The sequence below is a fragment of the Cynocephalus volans genome, chromosome 15 (genome assembly GCF_027409185.1).
Source record: "Cynocephalus volans isolate mCynVol1 chromosome 15, mCynVol1.pri, whole genome shotgun sequence".
Classification (NCBI taxonomy): domain Eukaryota; kingdom Metazoa; phylum Chordata; class Mammalia; order Dermoptera; family Cynocephalidae; genus Cynocephalus; species Cynocephalus volans.
The window spans coordinates 5,531,487-5,552,555 of record NC_084474.1 but is presented as its reverse complement, the minus strand read 5'-3'; the positions used below and the strand labels follow the sequence as shown (position 1 = coordinate 5,552,555).

The window sequence follows — 21,069 nt, the reverse complement described above, 5'->3', positions numbered from 1 at the left end:
CAATAAAACATAGCCATGAGTATGACTATATACTAAATCCTCAATGTCTTCACAGCAAATTATTAAACCTTGGGGATGTTCTTGTTGACCTCCAAAACACCACAAATCCAAGAAGTTTTACAAACACCAAGCAGAAAACCATACCAAGCCATATCACAAATTGCTTTAAAACCAGCAACAAAGAGAACATCTTAAAAGATCAAGAATGAGAATTGCTTCAGACTAATTGACAGCAACCTGAGTTAAAAGACAATGAAGCAATGACTTCAAAACTCTGAAGAACCTGTAATTCTACACAAATTTTCAATCACGTATCAAAGAATGATAAAAGCATTTCAGACACACCAAGTCTCAAAAAATTATCTTCCATAAATCATTTCTCAGAAGCTACTGAAAGATGTTTTCAACTGAAGCAAAGGTGAAAACCAAGAAAGAGGAAAACATGAAATCCAGGTTAAAAGAGTTCCATGCAGGAAAGAGAGAAACTAATTCCTAGAGGGATGATTAACGGAGACCCCAGGTTGACAATGCCCACACAGCAGAGAGGATGCTGAGTTCAAATTACAGCAGCTAGGAGGCTGTAGGAAAGAATTCTCCAAGAAAGTAAAACTGATAGAACATTTGCTACGTCTGAAAATCTCAACAAGAGAGCTAGACAATGGTAAAAAATTATGACTTAATTAATGGTAGGTAAAACTAGGTTACAAAAAAAAAAAAAAAAAAAAAAAAAAACCAAAATAATTGTTAAGTCCAGAGAAAACAAAAAGTTGTGGCAGAAAAATAATAATAATATTAACCTTGGATATCAATATTATTTATTCCTAAGTATGTAAATGCTGAATACTAATCTAACCAAACTTGATATATCTGTACTGGGAGAATGGAAGGACACGAAAAGTTCAGTGTGTGGTTGGGATGGGGAGTGGATGAGAAGAGGGCTCAATATTTATCCATGTTTACAAACACAGTACAAACAGGTTATTCAGAGATAAGGGAGTAAAGAAAAAAGGAATCCATTAAAAGTCAAAAGTGATTGTCCCTGAGGAGGAAGGGGTGGGGGGGACAACAACAAAAGGCTATGATTACTGAATGCTATAAAAAAAATAAAAGTTTCTAAAATAATTAGCTCTTACCTTAGGAAGCTCGGATAGCCTCTCGTCACTTGTCAAAGAATGACTACTTGAACCAGAAGCAGAGTCTGAGATTTCCGTAGCATGCTCGCCATCTTCAAATTCACTACATTCACCAGCATCTTCCCTGTCGCTGTTGATCTCCCAGTCAATAAACTGCCGCTCGTCTAAAAAATACAATTGTTAACTTGCTTAATTTTATATCTCCTTAATTTTTTTAAACTATTTTTATTCTCAGTAGTTAAAATATTCATGTTGTTGAATATTTTTTTAAATTATATTAAGACAGTGAAAAGTATATTCCTACTCTTATGTCTAGTCACCCTGTTTCTCCCAACTCTTTTCCCCACCCCAATTCCAAGTTAACTACTTTTATTACCTGTTTTTGTATCTCTACAGTTTCTTTAGCATATTCAAGCAAATAAAATATACATGGTTGTTTTTTCATCCTTTCTTAGACACCTTGATTTTTTCTCACTTAACATAATTAAGAGGTGTTTCCATATCAGTGAGCAGGGAGTATCCTCATTCTTTTCTACAATACAGTAGTATTTCATTGCTTAGTTAAATCCATAGTTTATTTAACCAGTCCTCCACTAGAAAATGCTTTGTCAAATATTTTCATCCAATTAGTTTCTCTACAGATTCTTTCATCAGTGAGGAAACAACTAAATTCAGTTTTCAGTTTACTTTATAAGCATTGTCTATATGCTACTTTTGTAAAATTTTAAGTCAGAAACTTAAATTATTTTCATATGTTAAATAAACAAATATACTGATTCTAATCTGCTATACTTAAACAAATGAAAGTAGTTATTAAAGATAAGCTAATCCCTAAGTCTTGGCATATAACATAAAGCTTTCCTGCAACGTGAAACACAAGTGCTCCCTAACAGCTACTTCAGAAACTCAGAAGGCTAATAAGATATCTTGGTCCTATTGAAGGAGTCTGATAGCAATAATCTCACTTCCAGTGAAGTGAAATAATATTTAAAATAAAAAACATACTAGCTCTAATACCTGAAGGAGATTTTCAATTTAAAATAGAACAAAAAAGTTAAGCTAAAGTTAAAAGTATGGGATAAACAAAAAAGTAAGTCGTCTTTAATCTGATATTGTTGTTCCAGAAGACCAATAAAGGTCCACTGTAATAATTTAAAAAGACTAGAGAAGCAGATGCATAATGGCAATTACTTCCCATATCTAATGTCACATTTAGTCATGAAGCCAGGCAGGGGACCACATGAGAAATTCCCCAGGCTGCTGAACTCTCACAGCAGGAAGCCACGAGAGCCAGAGGAAGAGCACAAGTGCCCTCAGAGCTGCTGCCAGCACTGCACATTTGTGTAGCACAGATCCACTCACTCACTCACTCAACAGAGTGCCTCCTGAGGGCCCATCACACCATTCTAGGTACTCACAATACAAAAGAAACAAATACAAGAGAGAAAACAGCACCATTTCTAGCCTGGAGTAGCCCACAGATGAGTAACATACTGCAATACAATGAGTGCTATAAAATGATATACCACAAACAAGATGGGGCTTTCATTTGGTCACAATAATTTTATGAAGCAGGAAGACAACTACCATTAGACTAAAGTTTGCATTTTACAGATGAGGAAAAAGGATCTTCAGTAAGTTAAGAGATTTCCCTAAAGTTACATTTAAAAAGAAATGGAGTGGAAAAATTTTTTGAGAAAAACATTTGGACAATTTTAAGTCAGGGCTCTTCCTTCTCAACCCCAATTTTGGGACTAAAGTCCCAGAGACACTAATCTAAAAGGGCTGCAAGAAGCTCTAGGAATATTGTTTTTAAAGCTCACCAGGTAATTTTGCTATGAAGACAGGTTTGGTAACTACCAGAACAGTGTTAAAGCACACAACACTAAAGTTAAATATTCCAGGTTCTGAAAATCAAGAGGAACATTATTAATTATGTGACTCTGGGCCAGTAACTTGACTTCTCTAAGTCCCAGTTTTCTTCTGTAAAATGAGGGTACTACTCAGCTCCCAAGATATAGTAGATATCAAAGGAGATAACACACATAACACAGAGCCAAGTGTCTAGAATAATACAAAACCTTAGTAAATGGTAACAGTTGTTATCTATTAAGGGTAAAAAGGACAAAAGGAGGGGGAGAAGCAGAGAAGAAGAGAGAGAAAGATAAACCAGCAGCTGTACATAGGACTACATACACTGCAAGGGACCATTTATTGTTATTACCTTTTTAAGAGGTCAACAATTTAACTCATTTTAAACTAATTAGCCAAAAGCATCTTTCCACTCTTAAATTTCATTTAATATGGTTAAATTAATAATACAAGCACTATCAGTTTACGTATAATCTCAAAATACCACTTCACCTGGTAACTACTAAGCCTAAGGTGTCAATGGTAGTTAATAAAATGGCATACAAAGTAGTCAAAAGAATTTAACCACCTTCCAGAGTGGCTATCTGTACAAACCCAACCTTGACTAACCAAGTAACTGACATGAACTGTCAGAGTTAAAAGTCACAAGCTTATTTTGAAAGCATAAATACTTTTAAATAATCTAGATGAGATATATATATTTCATAAGTTATATAAAAAAAAAATATGATTTCCATAATTCTAGGTCTATGGTTATCAACTGGGGGTAATTTAGTCCTTCAGGAAACCCAGTTCCTCCAGTGATAACTCCTGGAGACATTTTTGGTTGTCAGTACTGTGATCCAGTGGGAAGAGGCTGCGAATGCAGCAAAACACCCCAAGATGCACAGATGTCAGCACCAAACAGCAACCGTGCCAAGTTGAGAAACCCTGTTTTAAACTGCCTAAACATGATACCATATAAAATGCCATCAAAACAGAAACTTGTTAGTAAGTTATACTTCTACCACACATTGGTTTTCATGGTATTTACCCAATAATAACAGGTTAGCAAGGAGGTAGTGCCAGCATAGCATTATGCAGGAGTTGATAGAACTGGCACTAGAGTCAAAAAGACATAAATTGGAATCCCAACCAATTCAAACAGGTCCAAGCTTAAGTTGTTAACTGTAAAAATAACACCAGTTACACCTATCTCTTAGAGTGTGGTGAGAAACATTAAATGAGAAAATGTTTCTAAAGGGCTTAGCATAGAGGCTGGGACTCAATAAAATCATAATCAATGATAAATATTAGAAAGAACTATAAGTTTCTTCCAATACTGGATGCAATATTTAAAAGAAACTGGATTTCTTATAAAATTATCAATTTACCTTCACTGGCCCCATCTTCTGGACATAAAATATTCCTGTTGCAAAACCTGTCTATTCTAGAACCATTTCCTTCATCTCTCTGTGATTCAGAAAGTATCTTATCTTCATCTGACACATCACTTCCACTGGAACTCCATGTTATATCTGTAAGCACACTGGTACTCTTAGATGTGGTAGTTTCTGTTAAAGAAAAAGAAAATACATGAATAAGATCAACTGGTATGGTTATTTATCAAAATGAGATTTTATGTACGTTACTTAGGCAAGTCACAAATACACAAAACACTGCTGATAGTGAAAGCAATGTCTTATGTCAAATCTTCCTCACTAACATTCTTTGAATTAAAGCCAAACTGCAAGATGAAAAAGAAGTAAAAATGGTTGAGATAAGTTACAAAAGACAAGGAAAATGGAGCACAATTGAAACTGGAAAAATAAGACTTGAAATAACTATTACAGAACTATAACCTCCTAGAATATTGAATGAAACGAAAAGAAGAAAAAACACAAAACACACCACAAAACCAATTCTTAGGAATAACAGGAACGCTTCTGTATGCTTCCTTTGCCATACTAAGAGTCCTCACAGCAGCAGGGTGCTTAAAACACTTAGCAAAATTTTGTATTTAATTAAACTTCTTATTTTGAGATAAGAATAAATTCGCATATAGTTGTAAGAAATAATAGAGAAGACCCTTATATCCTTCACCCAGTTCCTCCAATGGCAACACCTTGCAAAACTGTAGTACAACATCACAACTGGGATATTGACATCAATCCAGTCAAGATACAGAACATTCCATCACCACAGGCTGCCATGTATTAATGAGATAGGGTGACCCCCACTTTCATAACATACACACTTCGCTTCTGTGAAACTGCTTGCTGTGTGACAAGGTAGATTGATTAAGTTTAAAGAGTGTTTAAATTGCTTAGAAAATGTTGTTTGAAAATCCCCCTCAGCTCTTCAGACCCCTTGATAGAAACTAAAAGCTAAATATTAGCCTGCACTTAGAGAAGTTTGAATTTTGTTTGCTGTTCCCCACCCAAGCTGCCCCCTGAGCAATTAACTGGCTTCTTTCAGTTTCTGTTATCAGCTTGCGCTAGGCCTCCCCAAACTCCCTCCCCACGCCAGAAGGGTATGTGTGTATGTATGTAACTATATTATAACTATAAGTGTGTGACTATTTGATAATTTTAACTGTGTAACTGATGTAAAAATGTGCCTTTTAAAAAACCCCTAAACTTTAAGTCAGGGCTGCTCCCTTCTGAGACTTTCTTGGAGGGACAGTCGTCAGCTGGCCAATAAAAATCCCCTTTTAAATTCTCAATTGGGTATTCTGGTTTCTTTTCCGGGCGGCAGCCTCACAACATTACCTTTTTATAGATACACAAACACACACACACACACACACACACACAAACACACACACACACACACACACACACACACACACACAAACACACTGCACCAAACCAATCCCTGACTTCTTATAACTATGAATCAGTTTTGCATTTCTATAATTGTGTCATTTCAAGAATATAATATAAAAGGAATCATACCATGTAACATTTTAAAATTAACTTTTTTCACTCACCATAATTTCCTAGATATTCATCTAAGTTGTTGCATGTATCAACATTTACTTTCTTTTTACTACTGAATATTCCATGGAATATTCAATGGTATGGTATTCTTAACGGTGCAATTGCTGGGCTGTACAGTAACTGCATGTTTAGTCTTATAAGAAACTGACAAACTATTTTCCAGAGTGGCTGTAACATTTTACAGTCCACCAGCAATGTATTAGTGATCCAGACGCTCCATAACCCACCAGCATTGTTGTTATCACTATTCTCTATTTTAGCCATTATGATAGGCAGAAGACCTAGAAGAAATGGGGCTACTCCATCGTGGCAGAACCAGAAGTCAACAGCAAACTTTTCTGATACTGAACAGAAAAGGCATACATAACTAATAAAAATCCATTGTTCTGCTTATATTCATGATTGTAGCTATAATGCTAAAACTAAGTATATACATATACATACCTTACCCTACACGGTATGGTATTTGACAAAATTTGAAGTACATTTCAATAAACTATGAGATTAAGAGATTAGATATTTCTAATTCATGTTTTACAGAAGAGAAAACTTAGGTTCAGAAGTTAAATGACTTCATTCAATACATATTTACAAAACCCCACTGATAAAGTAATCGTGAGGGTAAAAAAAAGAAAGAAAACTCCCACCCTCAAGGAATACATGGTCTGAAAGGAAACGCTAATCACGAGAAGAAAAACTAAATATTAAACTGGAAGTATGTCATGGCACAATGATGGCCCAAAGGAGGTGGATGGGGCACTCCATGCTGATCAGGAAAGGAGGACTCACTGACAAGGTGTCTGGAAAAGCAGCACTACAAAGGCACAAAAACATAAAATAATCAACATTTACTGAACACTTATTTTGTGCCATGAATACCCAGAAAGCATTACTGAAGCAGGCTATCCTTCAATATATAAAAGGAGAAATAAACTATTTGGAATAACCTAAGAATCCGTATCTGTTTAAATAGCTAATAAAACTAAGCTGTGTACTTCCTTGCAAAAGACATTATCAATCTCATTTTTATGAACTGAAAAAGTAAATCAAAAAGGAAGTAATCACAATTTCCAGATTATAAAATAAAAATTCATGAGAAATTCAAGAAACCAACTGAAAAATTACTACCAATAATAAACTCCAATACAGGTAGCAAGGTACAAAATACTATACAGAAATCAAATATAAACAGCAAAAAAAGATAAGGTACCTAGAAGAAACTTTAAAGACATGTAAAACCTAAGTGAGAAAAACTTTTAAAAGACTTCGGAAGGGCATAAAAGAAGACTTGAACAAAGTTTTAATGATCTGATCAGAGAAAAACAGCCTCTCAGTGCAGCTTCAATACGTATTTCTCCTACTACAGATGAGTCTGAGCATCTTTTCATGTTTGAAAACCACTTATAAGTGCTTTTCTGTAAACAGTATGTAAACCTTTATTTTTGTAATAGTTATCTTTTTTCCTCTAGATTAACTTCTGATGGTTCTTTATTTTAAAAAAATCAGCCTTTCTCTGTGATATGAGTTACAAGTATTTTCTACAGTTTTGGGGGGCTTTAAATTGTGTGTATACATGAGTAATTTTAACCACGTAACTTTTCCCTTTTTATTTAGGTGAGTTTAACAACCTTTACTATTAAGGCTTCTAGGTTTTGAGTCATTAGTCAGAAAGGGCTTCCCAACTGCAGTGCTTCCTGTGTTCACCCAGCAGACACTCACGCAGTCTAATTTCTGAGGCCACATTCTTAATCATATGTAAAGCTCCCAAAGTAGCTGGAGACCTGCAGTCTCTTTCACCATTTGTTTAGTGTGAGACTCCAAGAAAATATGTAACAATTTGGTGCTTCTGTACATCTATTACAAGAGATAGGGTAATTAACAGCTATGTCATTCAAATTCTCAGACACCAGGATTCTAGACTTATAAACCCACAAATTATAGGCATTTAACGCACAACTTACATAGTTAAAACCACTTCTAGGAATCTATTCGTCAGTAACTCATTTTATTTGCTGAAAGGGGGTGCCCCTGAGATCAAGGCCATTCCAATGGACTTACAGGAAGGACATTAGCCAGACTATGAAAACAGTTACCATGCATTTATAAATATTCCTGGGCACCCCCTGTGCACCAGGCACTGTGCTAGCACCTGTGTTATGGGCTGAATTGTGTCCCACCCACATTCAAAATTCATTTGTTGAACACCCTATACCTCGGAATGTGACTTTATTTAGAGACAGGCTCTTTAAAGTTAAAGTGAGATCATTAGGGTGGGCCCTAATCCAAGGTAACGTGTCCGTACAAGAGGAGAAATTTGGACAAAGAGACAGACATGAGCAGAGGGAAGACAAATGTGAAGAGACACAGGGAGAGGACGGCCTTCTACAAGCCTAGGAGAGAGGCCTGGAACAGGTCTTTCCCTCCCAGCACTCAGAAGGAACCAACCCTGTCAGCACCTTTGGTTTTGGACTTCTGCCTCCAGAACTGTGAGACAGTAAGTTTCTGTAAAGTACTACCCAGTCTGTGGGACTTTATTATGGCAGCCCTTGGAAACTGATACACCTGGGACATAAAGACGAGCAACAGTGGAGGTCTGCCCTTAACAAGCCAATGATCCAATGGGGTGAAAAGCAGGTTAATAAAGAATGACAAAAAAATTTAGGAATGCTTTCACAGGGAAGATGTCTAAGCTCAATCAACAAAGATTTTGAGAAAATACTTTGCAGGGTATTTCAGGAAAAACATTTTTTTTTTTTCTGCTTTCATTTTGCTTGGTAAACACTTTTTTGTGTGTATGAAAGTTCTGCCTTTTAAAAAAAATCACTATCTACAAAGGTCCAGACTCTTTTCCTCTTAGCTTTTTATCTTCTTCCTTCCTTCTCCCTTGAAACTTCTGGCGAGATCCTTTGCCAACATTCATTTACTTTCTCCTCTCATCCCCTCCATCTTCTCAATTCCCTCCCCTTTCAGTTTTCTTTGTTCTCGGTGCCTTACAGATGAGGAAACAGAGACAATAAGCCACCTTATACACACTTTCAAAAGTATCTTCTCCACTCCTGCTTCCCAGCTTTCATAAAAATTTTACTCCCTCTCCCTAAATGTGGTATAGGATTTTATACCACATTTTAGTTAATAGGCTGTCTTAAACTAATACTTTAGAAGCTACTGTTTTAAAAATGAACCAGTTCTAGGAAATGCCTTGAGTCCCTTTTTCTATAAATCTCTGTCTGTAAGCCTTTATTAAATTACCAACAATACTTTCTTGCCTTAAGCCGCACATGCTATAAAGTAAATATACATTGATACAAATTTTTTGAGCCTTTCAGAATATATTGATCATTCTATAGAGAAGAAAGTACAGCAGAGTGGGTAGGACATGTATTGGCATGGGGAAATCATCCTAAAAGATCCATTTGTAATTAAATACAAGTAGCAACTTATTTAATATTTCTTTCTCTCTCAAAGCTGAATTTCTACATTTATTTAAAATCTCTAGAAAAAGATATAACAACATCTGATCATTTTCTCCATATTATCTATTATGAAGGTCTAGAAATCAGAATTAAATTAATCTTTGAATATCACAGCATTTGGCACTAGTAAAAAGAAAAGTAAAATTCTGCAGTTCCATCAGAAAATTATGGTACTGCAAAAAGATGTGTGCCAGTTTATCTTACAATACTGTGTTTTAGGAATTTCAAGTTGGGAAATTTTATTTTTTATTTGCATAGAAAAGAACCTCCTTAAATGATAATGATATAATAATAAAGCTTAGAATGTTTAGTCGTTTAGTCACAAAGTTATTCCACTCTGTAGAACTTTGAGAGCAGGCTCTCTCATAGCTCTTTCTGCCTGCCATCAGATACAACAATTGCTGTCATCAATTAAGCACCTACTAAGTGCCTTATATCTTTGAACTAGGTATTTTACTTAAGCTTTTTTTTTAAGCTCACCTAATATAATAACCCAAAAAGGCACACATTTTATACCAATTTTCCAGATGCAGAAACTGAGGCTCAGAGTGTTTACCTTGTTTTCCCAAGATTACATAGTCAGGACACAGCAAAATCCCTGAAGTCGTAAACCCCACTCTTCCCGCACACCCAGACGGTAACTGACTGTGGCAGCAGAACCAGTAACCTACCTGATATCCACCCCCTCTTCTTCATTACTAACAAACCCCAAATTTGCGCAGCAACATACCTGTGTAAAAAGCCTTAATTTCACTACAATGTCTTTAGTGGAGGTTACCCTATGCCAAAGGTTTTGGCTAAGGCAGAGATCCTGGGAAAGGCAACGCCATACTAAGCCTGCAGAACTCAGAATGAGTCTGGCCTTATGGATGTCTTGTTGCAGGAGACAAATTCAGCTCCATTTGGTGAAACACTCTAATGTTTGAACAGTTTCCTACTGTAGCTTGAAAGCCTTTTGAATCGTGAAAGCCTCCCCTAACTAATTCACCGAGTAAGAATTTCATAGCCTGAAACAGTACAGTGATTATAGCATAGGTCATAAGTTTATTTCCCAAATCAGATTTTTTTTAACACCCTGGACCTATGATCCTGAGCTAACACACTGGTCTCTGTGATAAAAGCAAATCCAGAAAGGATACAGAAAAAATGTTAATAATTACCTATAGGGGACAGGAAAAAATGGGATAGTGTCAGAAATAAGAGAAAGAGTTCTCAGAAATACTTTTACATTGTTTTGATTTTTTTAACCATAAATATATGTTCTACTCAAACTACGTAAGGAAATTTTTTAAAAACAAGCAAAAAAAAGAAAGAAAGGAAAGAAACACAGAAGGATATATTAGTCTTATACCTTCTCTGTCAAGAAATCAACAAAATAATATTACCTTTCTTGGGTCTAGGGGATAATTCAAGGTGCTTTTCTGTAATAGCCTTCTTTTCAGGTGTTAATGACTGTAGGCAAAACAATAACAACAAGGTAATTTATGTGACAACAGCTAAAAAACCAACAATGTTTTGTAAAATATCCAAAATCTTAGACTACATTCTCCTTAACACATTCCTGTTTTCCTTTATCCATCAATTTAAATATTCTCGAAGCATGTACTATATACTTGTAATTTTATTTCCATATTTTTCCAGAACCTAAACAGAAAACTGACTGATCAAAATGTTTCACATTAATATTCAATGTTGGGTGTGGCTCACTTGAGAGTGTGGTGCTGACAACACCAAGTTAAGCGTTAAGATCCCCTTACCGGTCATCTTTATAAAAAACAAAAACAAAACATTCCATGTTAATAACTGTTCATATATGTGACTCTGACCATCTATGAGGTCCTCATTACTACCTGCACCCAAATTATCTTTAGAGTGTATAATAGCATTCCTCTTTATTGTAAGTTATCACATATACAAAAATTAACCAGAATAACTCATTGTCAAAAGATTCTAAACATATGCTCAATGGTTTCACCTTCTGGAATACTCTTGGTATATATTCTTCAACTACAAACAAAGGTATAGAAACACTCTGCACAATACTAACTTGCTACAATTAATAAAGTAATTCAAGGAATGAGGGGAAAAAAGTAATGTACCGATTACAGGGTCCTGAAAGAAAATACAGAAAGAATTCCAAAGAAATGTAACTGCGAAGGCCTGAACAGTAAGAGGTCTAGGATTACTCTTCAGCATTCGGGGAAAACAATTTTACAGCTACATTACCAGAGTTCCAGAAGTGTCCTGAAATCCTTCTCCACACCTGAGCCATGCTTCAGAGAGGGAGGCAGCTGCCCCCACTGTCCTGAGACCTGCTCTTCTCAACTGCACTGGCCTCTCTCCTGGGAAGGATGGGTATTCTATATCCCAATTTCTTTTTCTCTGTGGAGATAATTTTTAAAAGAAAAAACAAAGCAAAATCAACTTCATTAAATATACATTAAGTTGACAATTAATATTTTGGAAACCCCGAAATGGCAGGAGTAAAGGCATAGTTTTTGAATGTGTCTGAATCTTCACATAAGGATAGAGCAACTAGATAGCAAAACCAAAAACACACAGACAACACAACAACCAGTAGACAAACTCAAAAAATACAAGTGGGTGAGGACAAACCACCAACCCTCCAAAGTCCCACACATTATCAGTATCTGAGAGGAAAGCTGAGAAAAGCAAGGGGGCACAGGAGGCCCTTAGAACCTAGATGCCTAGTGCTCCCTAGGACACACAGCAGGTGACCAACCTGAGGACAGGGCCTGCAACAAGGCCAGGGCAAGGGCTCCCCCTCAGAGAGGTGAAGCCGCTAGAGCAGCATGGGACACTCAGAACTGGTCAGCCAGGACCTCTGTCCTGGACAGGGCCTCATCTGACGAGAAAGTGCTGGGACTGGAATCCACTAAGCAGCACAAGGAGATGACAGAGACAAAGAAAAGGTCCAGGTGGAGCAGTTGGGAGAAGGGGAGGAAGGGAGGAGCTAGGAAGCATCTACAACATAACAAATAAACAAGAGGCCATATTTTTGCAAACTACAACAAAACAACACAAGGTAGAAAAGCTATCTGGAATCCTGCCTCCTTCTAAAATTTCCGAAAAAGAAAATAAGCAGCAGAAAAGTATCAAAGCCAAATCTCACAGAGTTATCGTTAGGGAAAAAATAATAATGAGAATAATACCCAAACACACAAGAAAGCATACCAAAGACACACAAAACAGATAAAATGGTAACCTTTTATCTCAAAATAAGATAAAACATTCAGAATTACAAAAACTCAGAGATGACGTGACAAAAGAAAGTAGAAAATATAAAAATCACGAGGTAAAAAGGACTAAACCAGAAGGAATCCAAGAACAAATAGATACAACAGATATCATCTTTTTTTTGACCGGTGAGGGGATCGCAACCCTCAGCACAATGTGGTCTGCACCACACTCAGCCAGTGAGCGCACCGGCCATCCCTATATAGGATCTGAACCTGCAGCCTCAGCGCTACCAGCGCCACACTCTCCCAAGTGAGCCATGGGGTCGGCCCTCAACAGACATCTTAAGAGAAGTAGAAGGTGAAAAAGAAGAAATTTTAAAGTTCTACCACCCACATGTGATGAAAAAAAAGTATTCAAGAGAAATAAGGTATGAGGCAAGACTCTGTTGGGATCCAACATACAGATAACAGGAATCCCTGAAGAAAACAAAACCAATGTGACAGAACAAATACTAAAAACTATAATTCTAGAAAACTTTCCTGAAATTAAAAAATAAACTACATCTTGTAACAGCATACTACATACCTAAGAATATCAACCCAGAAGCAACAAACAAGATATACACTAATAAATACAATTTTAAAAAATCCTTTGAACATCTAGAAAAAAGAACAAGTGAATTACAAGAATAAAAGCTACATTATAATCTGACACTGACAGCAACACTTTATCCCAGAAGAAACTAATTTAGGTAACATTTTTAAGATATTCAAAGAAAGAAAATGTAAGCCAAGAAAGTTTATATCCAGTAGCAACGATAACAGACTTATTTTCTTCTAGCATTTTTGCTTTTTTTTTTTTAAGCAAATGTCTAAACAGACAAGCATTCATCTCCAATTTTTAATTTATATTTTATTTTAAAGAAAATTTTAGGTTTATGTTGGGAATCAAATTAAGGTCAACTATTATGATTTGATCACCTAATCAGAAATACATCCTTTCATCAATACCACTGTAATTTAAATAATAATAAATAACAAATTAAGATTAAAATACACTACTAAAACTTAACTAGTGCTACAGTCAGAATGTTGATGTTCCCCAAAATTCCTGTGCTGAAATCCTAATCCCCAGTGTAATGGTATTAGGAGGTGGGGCCTCTGGGAGGTGATTAGGTCATGAGGGTGGAGCCCTTGTGAATGGGATTAGTGCCCTTGTAAAAGTGACTGAGTGCTGCCTTGCCCCTTCTGCTGTGTGAGGACACAGCAAGAAGACATCCATCTGTGATGCAGGAAGAGGGAGCTCACCAGACACCAAATCTCCTGGCTGGCATGTTGATATGGGACTTCCCAGCCTCCGGAACTGTAAGAAATAAATTTCTGTTCTTCATGAGCCACCTAGTTTATGGTATTTTGTTATAGCAGCTTGAATGGACTGAAACAACTAGGAAGAAGGGAACAAATTCAGAAATAAATTCAGCCCTAACACAGATGGCATGTTAACACTTAACAACTCTAAGCATGTTCTTCCTTTCATGGGAATTCCTATGGTAGGGCAGGAATACATGAGGAAGAGGCACCTATCGCCAGAGGGTGCTGACATTCATCACTGTGCAGTTTCCCTGACAGCTCTAAATAAACTCAATCAATTATCTAGAACAGTAAAGAAGTTAGAAAATAACATTGGTCTATTTAGAGTCAATGTATTTTTTTTTAACTCCAGAATATCTCTTCAACCATCAAATCAACCGGGTTGGTTCTGTAAAGAACTGGGTGATACCAGGGATGGGACAGGCAAGTACAAGATGAACCTGGAACAAAGAAACTGCTCAAGGAATAATGAGATGTCAAAAAAACACTTGAGCCTGCCTGAAGGGCCAAATCTGGGACATTCCAACATTGAATAAAGAATGACAGTAAAGGATTACAACCTATTAAATAAAATAAGAAATGAGTCTACACTGATATAAACAAACAAATAAAGGATGGACTTAGAAAATCATCAATGGATGCTAAAATTAATAGGTGAAAGTCTGATGAAGAAGAGAATATTTACATAGTCACAAAGCATCTCCTCACAAGTTACTTATTAATTCCAAATAAAATAGTAAGAGGAGAAACCTGGCAAACACCACCTTAACCAAGTGATCAATGTTGGCATAAACCAACATGAAGCACCTCCTCCTCATATGATGCATGAAAAGAACACGAGACAACTTCTCTGGTCTTCCTACCAAAAATGCATAATCTGAATTTAAACAGGAAAAAACATCACACAAGCCCTAAATAACAGGCCTGTATATCTCAAAAATAACAAGGTCAAGAAACACAAAGTCTGAGGAACTGTTCTGGATTAACAGAAAACTAAAGACGCATGAAAAGTAAATAAAATGTATGATCCTGGATTGGATTCTGAACCAGGGAAAACAGGACATTACTGGGAAATTGACAGAACGTGAATATAAACTGTTGACTAGAGAACAGTAGCATGTCAATTTTAAATTTCCTTTTTTTATAATTATCCTATGCTTATATAAGAGAATGTATTTATTCTAGGAAATATATTTAGAGTAAAGGTGCACTACGTCTCCTGATTACTTTAAAATCCACAGAAAAAAATTACACTCACACAGCCAGAGAGAGAGAGGGAGGGAGAGAAGGAAGGTGGGAGAAAGAGAAAAACAGAGACACAAATAACCAATTGGTAAATTGGAGCAAAGGGTTGTATTAATTTCCTGGAGCTGCCGTAACAAATTACCACAAACTTCATGTCTTAAAAAAGCAGAAATTTATTCTCTCACAGTTCTGGAGGCTAAAAGTCCAAGATCCAGGTGTCGGCAGAGCCACACTCTCTCTGGTGGCTCCAGGGAAGAATTATTCCTTCCCTCTTCCAAGCTTCTGATGGCTCCCAGCATTCCTTGGCTTGCAGCTGCATCACTCCCATCTCTGCTTCCATTGCTGTACAGCATTCTCCCCTGTATATACCTCTGTGTATCCTCCTTTCTCCTTATAAGGACATCGGTCACTGGATTTGGGCCCACCCTAGGCAGTGTGACTTCATCTGAAGATGAGGGCCTGAGGCCAAGTGCAGATAGCCTGGTCTTGAACCTCACTTTTCGGCCTTTCCTCCATCAGCCGATCTGTCTACTCCACACTGGCCCCTGCCAAACAGAGCCTGAGTATTTCCACCATGCCTGTGCCTACAACACTCTCTTTTTGCTGTAAATCACCTCTCCACTGTCTTTGGTCTGCTACAGATCAGTGCTCAGTTCCTCCATGCCTCCACTCACCTCTCTGCTTCTGGAAAGCTACCCTATTTCCTGCCTATCCTATTCCTATGTGTCTTCCTGAAGAGCAGGGGGAGTTGTGTACCTAATTCATCTCATCCCCTCAGTGTAGAATGCTTCCCACATGCTGGGTATTCATTAAACAACTGTTGAATGAATATGTAAATCACTTGAATCTTACCACAATTGTCACAAAATTTAAAATTGGTTCACAGATGCTGATGATATCTAAAGTAAATCAGACAGTAAGTACAAGCTCAAGGGGAAATTCAGCATACCTCAATTATGTTTTACCCAATTGTTATAATAAACAATACCTGCACCATAGCTCTCTTTACACTTCACAGAAATCATGTATATTTCTCTCCACATGGTGCTTACTCAGCCACAGAGTAGGCCCTTACGGCAGCAGCTTCACTGACTACCCAGCCTTCTTGCCCATGCACCCTTCTATTTTTAGTGACGAAACACATTCTTATCACCACAGTTTGAGGCCCCTGACCCAGCCAAGGTCAGTCAAAGGACACCAGCCTCACCCAGTCCACGGATGCCCTGGTTCCCAAGCGGGGTCAGTCAGAGGCTCTTTCCAGAACTTTTCTAACCAGGGCTACTGAGAAAGAGTCCCTTCCTCACAACTTAGTCAAGAATGTGATTCCAAAGTAACCCACTTTGTCCTGTACCCTATGGAGAAATCTGAGAGAGTAAGAAGGGGCAGTGGGTCACGCTCCAGGTAACACACCCAGTTACTGAGCAGCCAGGTGCCTAACAACCCTCTGTGCTTTTGTCCAGCTTACGTTAGGCTTCAATCATCAGCTATTCAAATTGCTGAACTACAACGCTAAGTAACATTTGCCCTAAACTGAAGTGATTCACTGGGCACTCTGCAGATATATAGCAAAAGACAGTTTCCATCTTCAATCACCTTAGGTTCTAAGGACATGCATTAGAGTACAGGAAGAAGTTGGCCAAGATTAGGCTGATAGGCTCAAAATAGATTAATGAGGGAATATTTCCTGGAGAAAAGTGGCCGTGCATAAAGGGAGAAATGACTTCGGCAATGGCTACCTGAACTTTTCAGAACAGACCTAGTTCCAAACACCCTGCTTTATTATCTTCCCCGAGCATGGAAATATCCAGGAAATTCCACAAGTAGCACATAAATCCTTTCAGGCCATGTCTTCAGGCTATATGTCAGACTGACCTGGTGTGAGTCACAGAAGTGCCACCGGTTGGCCACATTAACACTGGCCCAGTTATTTATCTTCTCAAGATTAAGTTTGTGCATCTGTAAAGTGGGGTTAATAAATATACTTACATCAAGACTACTGTCAAGATTAAATTATTACTAATAACAATACTATGTACCATAGACTATAATTACGAAAGGTAGTAGAAGACCTGATTAATATTCAGCAGACAAGAGAGAAGATGGGAATATGTTTTAGACATAACTCTTTTCATAAAAATGGTTACCTTTTCATATGCTGTGATTCACAAGAAATTATTTTAATCTAACAACCTACTTTAATACCTCAAACTTCAAAAGAAAAGACAAAGACTTACTGTTTACACTCTATGGCCTCACAGAATTTAAGGAACAGAGGAAGTTAAATGAAAGTCTCGGTAGAAAAGGCCAGTTTATTTCTGAGTCAGTTACCTCCATGAGCTATGGGACGTGACTAGTGCACCAGCCTTCCTATTTTTCTCCCAGGCTGGCCAGGCAACGATAGGTCTCCAATCCCAGTTAAGAAAGCCCCACCCTTGTGATGTAGGATAGTAGGAGTGAAACAATAAGAAAAAGAACGGTAGTAGAACAAATGTGGGAAGAAAAATGTGTAAGTCAAAATGAATCTTCACAAGGCATAACGAAATTTTTGAAAACTACATGTAATGTTCATGACCACTTTGCCCACACCTTTTTTTCGCCAGGCTGCCTTTTCAACTGTCTTCAAACTCACTCTGATGGGCTCGTTCTGTACTACTACCCTCAGTGACCTTCTTTGAACCATTCATTTGGAAGTTAGAAACACACCACCTTCCAATAGCATTTCCATAGTTACCATACAGAACGTTTTTTTCACGTGTCTTCTTATTCCTGAAACCAGGATTTCATTTATAACTTATGTTCTACATGTGACAAATTCTATAAGTACTAGCTTCCAGAACTTGTTGCTTTATCCACCATCCACTAAATAAGTAATTTCTTAGAGGCCACCTAAATCGTTACTCCAATTACGGAGGCCCAAGTCCACACTATCTCAGATTATCGTTTCCATTCAGGGAAGAGTTTCAGAAAAGAGCCTATAACTATTCCCATGTTTTTAAATGGTCAGTCAAAAATGCTTTGAATGATCTAAGAGTTTAAATTCATTTCTTCTTCTTCGTCCTCAGAAAAATTAAAGGGAACAGTTGGTTGCCATATTTTGTATAATCTCGTTATAATTTGAAATTGAACATTTGAAGGTCCTAAGTAGTAATGAAATGTGTAATTCTGCTTAGACTTACAATAATATAATTACCTAATTTTGCCTTTAACCACCAGATAATTACCTAAGCAATGTTTAAACGACCCAGAGTAATTCATTACAGCTAATCTAAAAGATTTTGATTCTAGAATCCTAACATCTGCCAATTTGTTCCTCTTTGTTTTCCTTCTTCTCAACAATCCAGAACTTGTTAAAGTGTTAGAAATATGGTGATTTGTTTTATTTTCATCACTTAAAGAGAAAAACAGCAGGATTATCTTCCACTAGCCCTGCACTCCAGATCAGAATACCACTAGTTTGAAACATTTTTTTCTGAAATGGAAAATTACTAAGCTAAAAACCAACTTCTCATGCCAGGCTTCCTATAAATCCTCCCCCACCCCCTCCCCCCTTCTCCCCCCACTACCCTTCGGAGTAGGTAAGACCAAATAAAACACAATAGTCCTTAACTTAAAAGCAATTGGTTAAAAAGATGCTAAACCAGTCTTTCAATGAAGTCTTTTTCTTGATTCTGTAATCACATGCTACTAAAGTGCACCAGGTCCAATGAAAATAAGCAGGATGATATTTACTGAGCACTTAGTAGGTGCCAGACACTGTAGCAAATGTGTCATATATATTACCTCATCTAGATCTTAGATGATATGAGGAGTCTTCAAAAAGTTCATGGAAAGATTTGTATTATCTTTTAATTCCATTCTTCCACAAACTTTTTAAAGTTCCCTCATATATTTGGCTAAAATAAGTAGCATTCATCCCATTTCACAGATAAAGAAACTAACATGAAGAGATTAGCTAATGTCACACATCTCTAAACGGAACAGCCAGGATCAAAATCCAGGTTAGTCTAAACCCAAAGACCACATTTTTAATAGGGCCACATCTTTTGCAAATGAGAAAAAGATACCCCTTCTCAAGCCACTTTACTTCCACCTATTAGAAAATTGTCATTATATACTGATCTCAATAGGAAAGGCACTTTATTGCCATCCACTGGAAGAGTATCATAACAAATACACAAGCCTGTCAGGCCATCACCACGAATGGTGTCCCTGAAGTCACTGAAGTTCTCAACCTGCATAACCAAATGTACCTGCTCTGGTGGTTAAAGGCAAATGGAAATTTAATATTTTTTACTATTATTAAAAACTAATTTCAACAAACTGGGGCTTGTAATAGCTAAGGCACAGAAGACACAAATATAAATCATGAGTCCTTTCCATTGTAGTGTAGACTCACTACAATCACTGCATATGGATATGTTAAAAACACATGTACACACAATATAAAGAAATAAGTATAACAACAGAAGTTACATGAACATACATAGGCAGTATAGAGAGACTGGAAATATTAATTCTAAAACTCACTTTTTAATTTCTTTCTCTCAGTCAAGCCTCACAGTATTCCTATGAGTTAAATAGAACAGGAATCACATACTTACTTCAAAATGGGGAAACTCTGGAGTTTAGTAAAAAACTCAGACAACAAGCAGGGGAAGACCAGTGAAGGAAGAAGCGGCTTCCTTGAATTAACAGAACATGGCGGCATTTTAAATTACACTCCTACCATCCCTCACACTCTAGACTGGCAGTAGCCATGAGGATGGCAGCTCCCACTCCTGGTGCAGGCTGCTACTGCCAACGGGAACAATGAGGACCAAAATCTCAAAAAATTGTGGTTGTTTCTGTACCATCTTGCAGCTCCCTGAAGGACTAGAACAAGGGTTTGCCTTTCTTTCACACAACTTCAAGCATTCCCAGGGCTGGGGCAGCTTCCCAGGCAGTGCTTGCCAAAAGCATTTAAAGGGAACAAGTATAGGCCACTGCAGCCTAGAGCAAGGACAACAATGAAGACAAGCGATACACCAAATGAAATGCCTGCAAAGGAACAGACTGGGAAAGGACACATGAGGGCAACTAAATACTTTTAAAAAGCTCCCTTGTATACAAGGCAATCAAGGCAGTCATGGGCATGCCCAGCATACTCAGAAAAGGCTTGAGAACCTTGCAAGCTTTCACCTTTGGGTGATGTCAGGCTCCATGCAAGCAGAAAGTTAAGGAATGTCTCAACACAAACACAATCTGCAAACCAGAAGATTATTTTTTTCTCTTTTCTTTCTTTCTTTCTTTTAAGCTTCATTCAATTAAGGAAATTCTATCAAAGCACTAGCTGACCACTTAGTTAAAAGACCACAGACTTTAGTGGCAACACAAGACAAAAAATGCAGACTTCAAAATATAGTTTAGAAAAGTCACTAAACAAACAACCACCACCCAAAACAAACAGCAACAACCAGCCTAAAGGAAGGGGAGAATCTCATTCCCAGAGCTGCCACACTGTAATAATATTTATGTTCAGTTTTCAACATAATTTTAGGAGGCATGGAAAGAAACAAAAAAACTATGGCCCATATACAGGAGAAAGTCCAGACACTGATCTAATGAGACAGAGGTATTATATCAACTGTCTTAAATATATTCAAAGAGCTAAAGGAAACCATGGGTGAACAATTAAAGAAAACTAGAAATAGGAAATGTCGATGTAAAAAAATACCAAATGATATCAAGAAAGAGAAATCACAAAAATGAGCCAAATGCAAATTCTAGAGCTGAAAAATTCACTAGTGGGGTTCAA

The 21,069-nt window shown here is 37.2% G+C and overlaps 1 protein-coding gene across 3 annotated transcripts in view; it reads right to left on the bottom strand.

The window, feature by feature from the left end:
• Window positions 1-21,069, bottom strand: part of SPIDR (scaffold protein involved in DNA repair) — a 409,626-nt gene that overhangs the window by 364,042 nt on the left and 24,515 nt on the right. For all 3 annotated transcript variants that reach the window (XM_063079984.1, XM_063079986.1, XM_063079985.1), the window contains exons 2-5: window positions 11,686-11,841; window positions 10,845-10,911; window positions 4,379-4,558; window positions 1,134-1,297 (exon numbers count right to left, since the gene is read on the bottom strand). In XM_063079984.1, coding sequence (XP_062936054.1) covers window positions 1,134-1,297; window positions 4,379-4,558; window positions 10,845-10,911; window positions 11,686-11,841 — 567 coding nt within the window. The remainder of the gene's footprint in view (window positions 1-1,133; window positions 1,298-4,378; window positions 4,559-10,844; window positions 10,912-11,685; window positions 11,842-21,069) is intronic.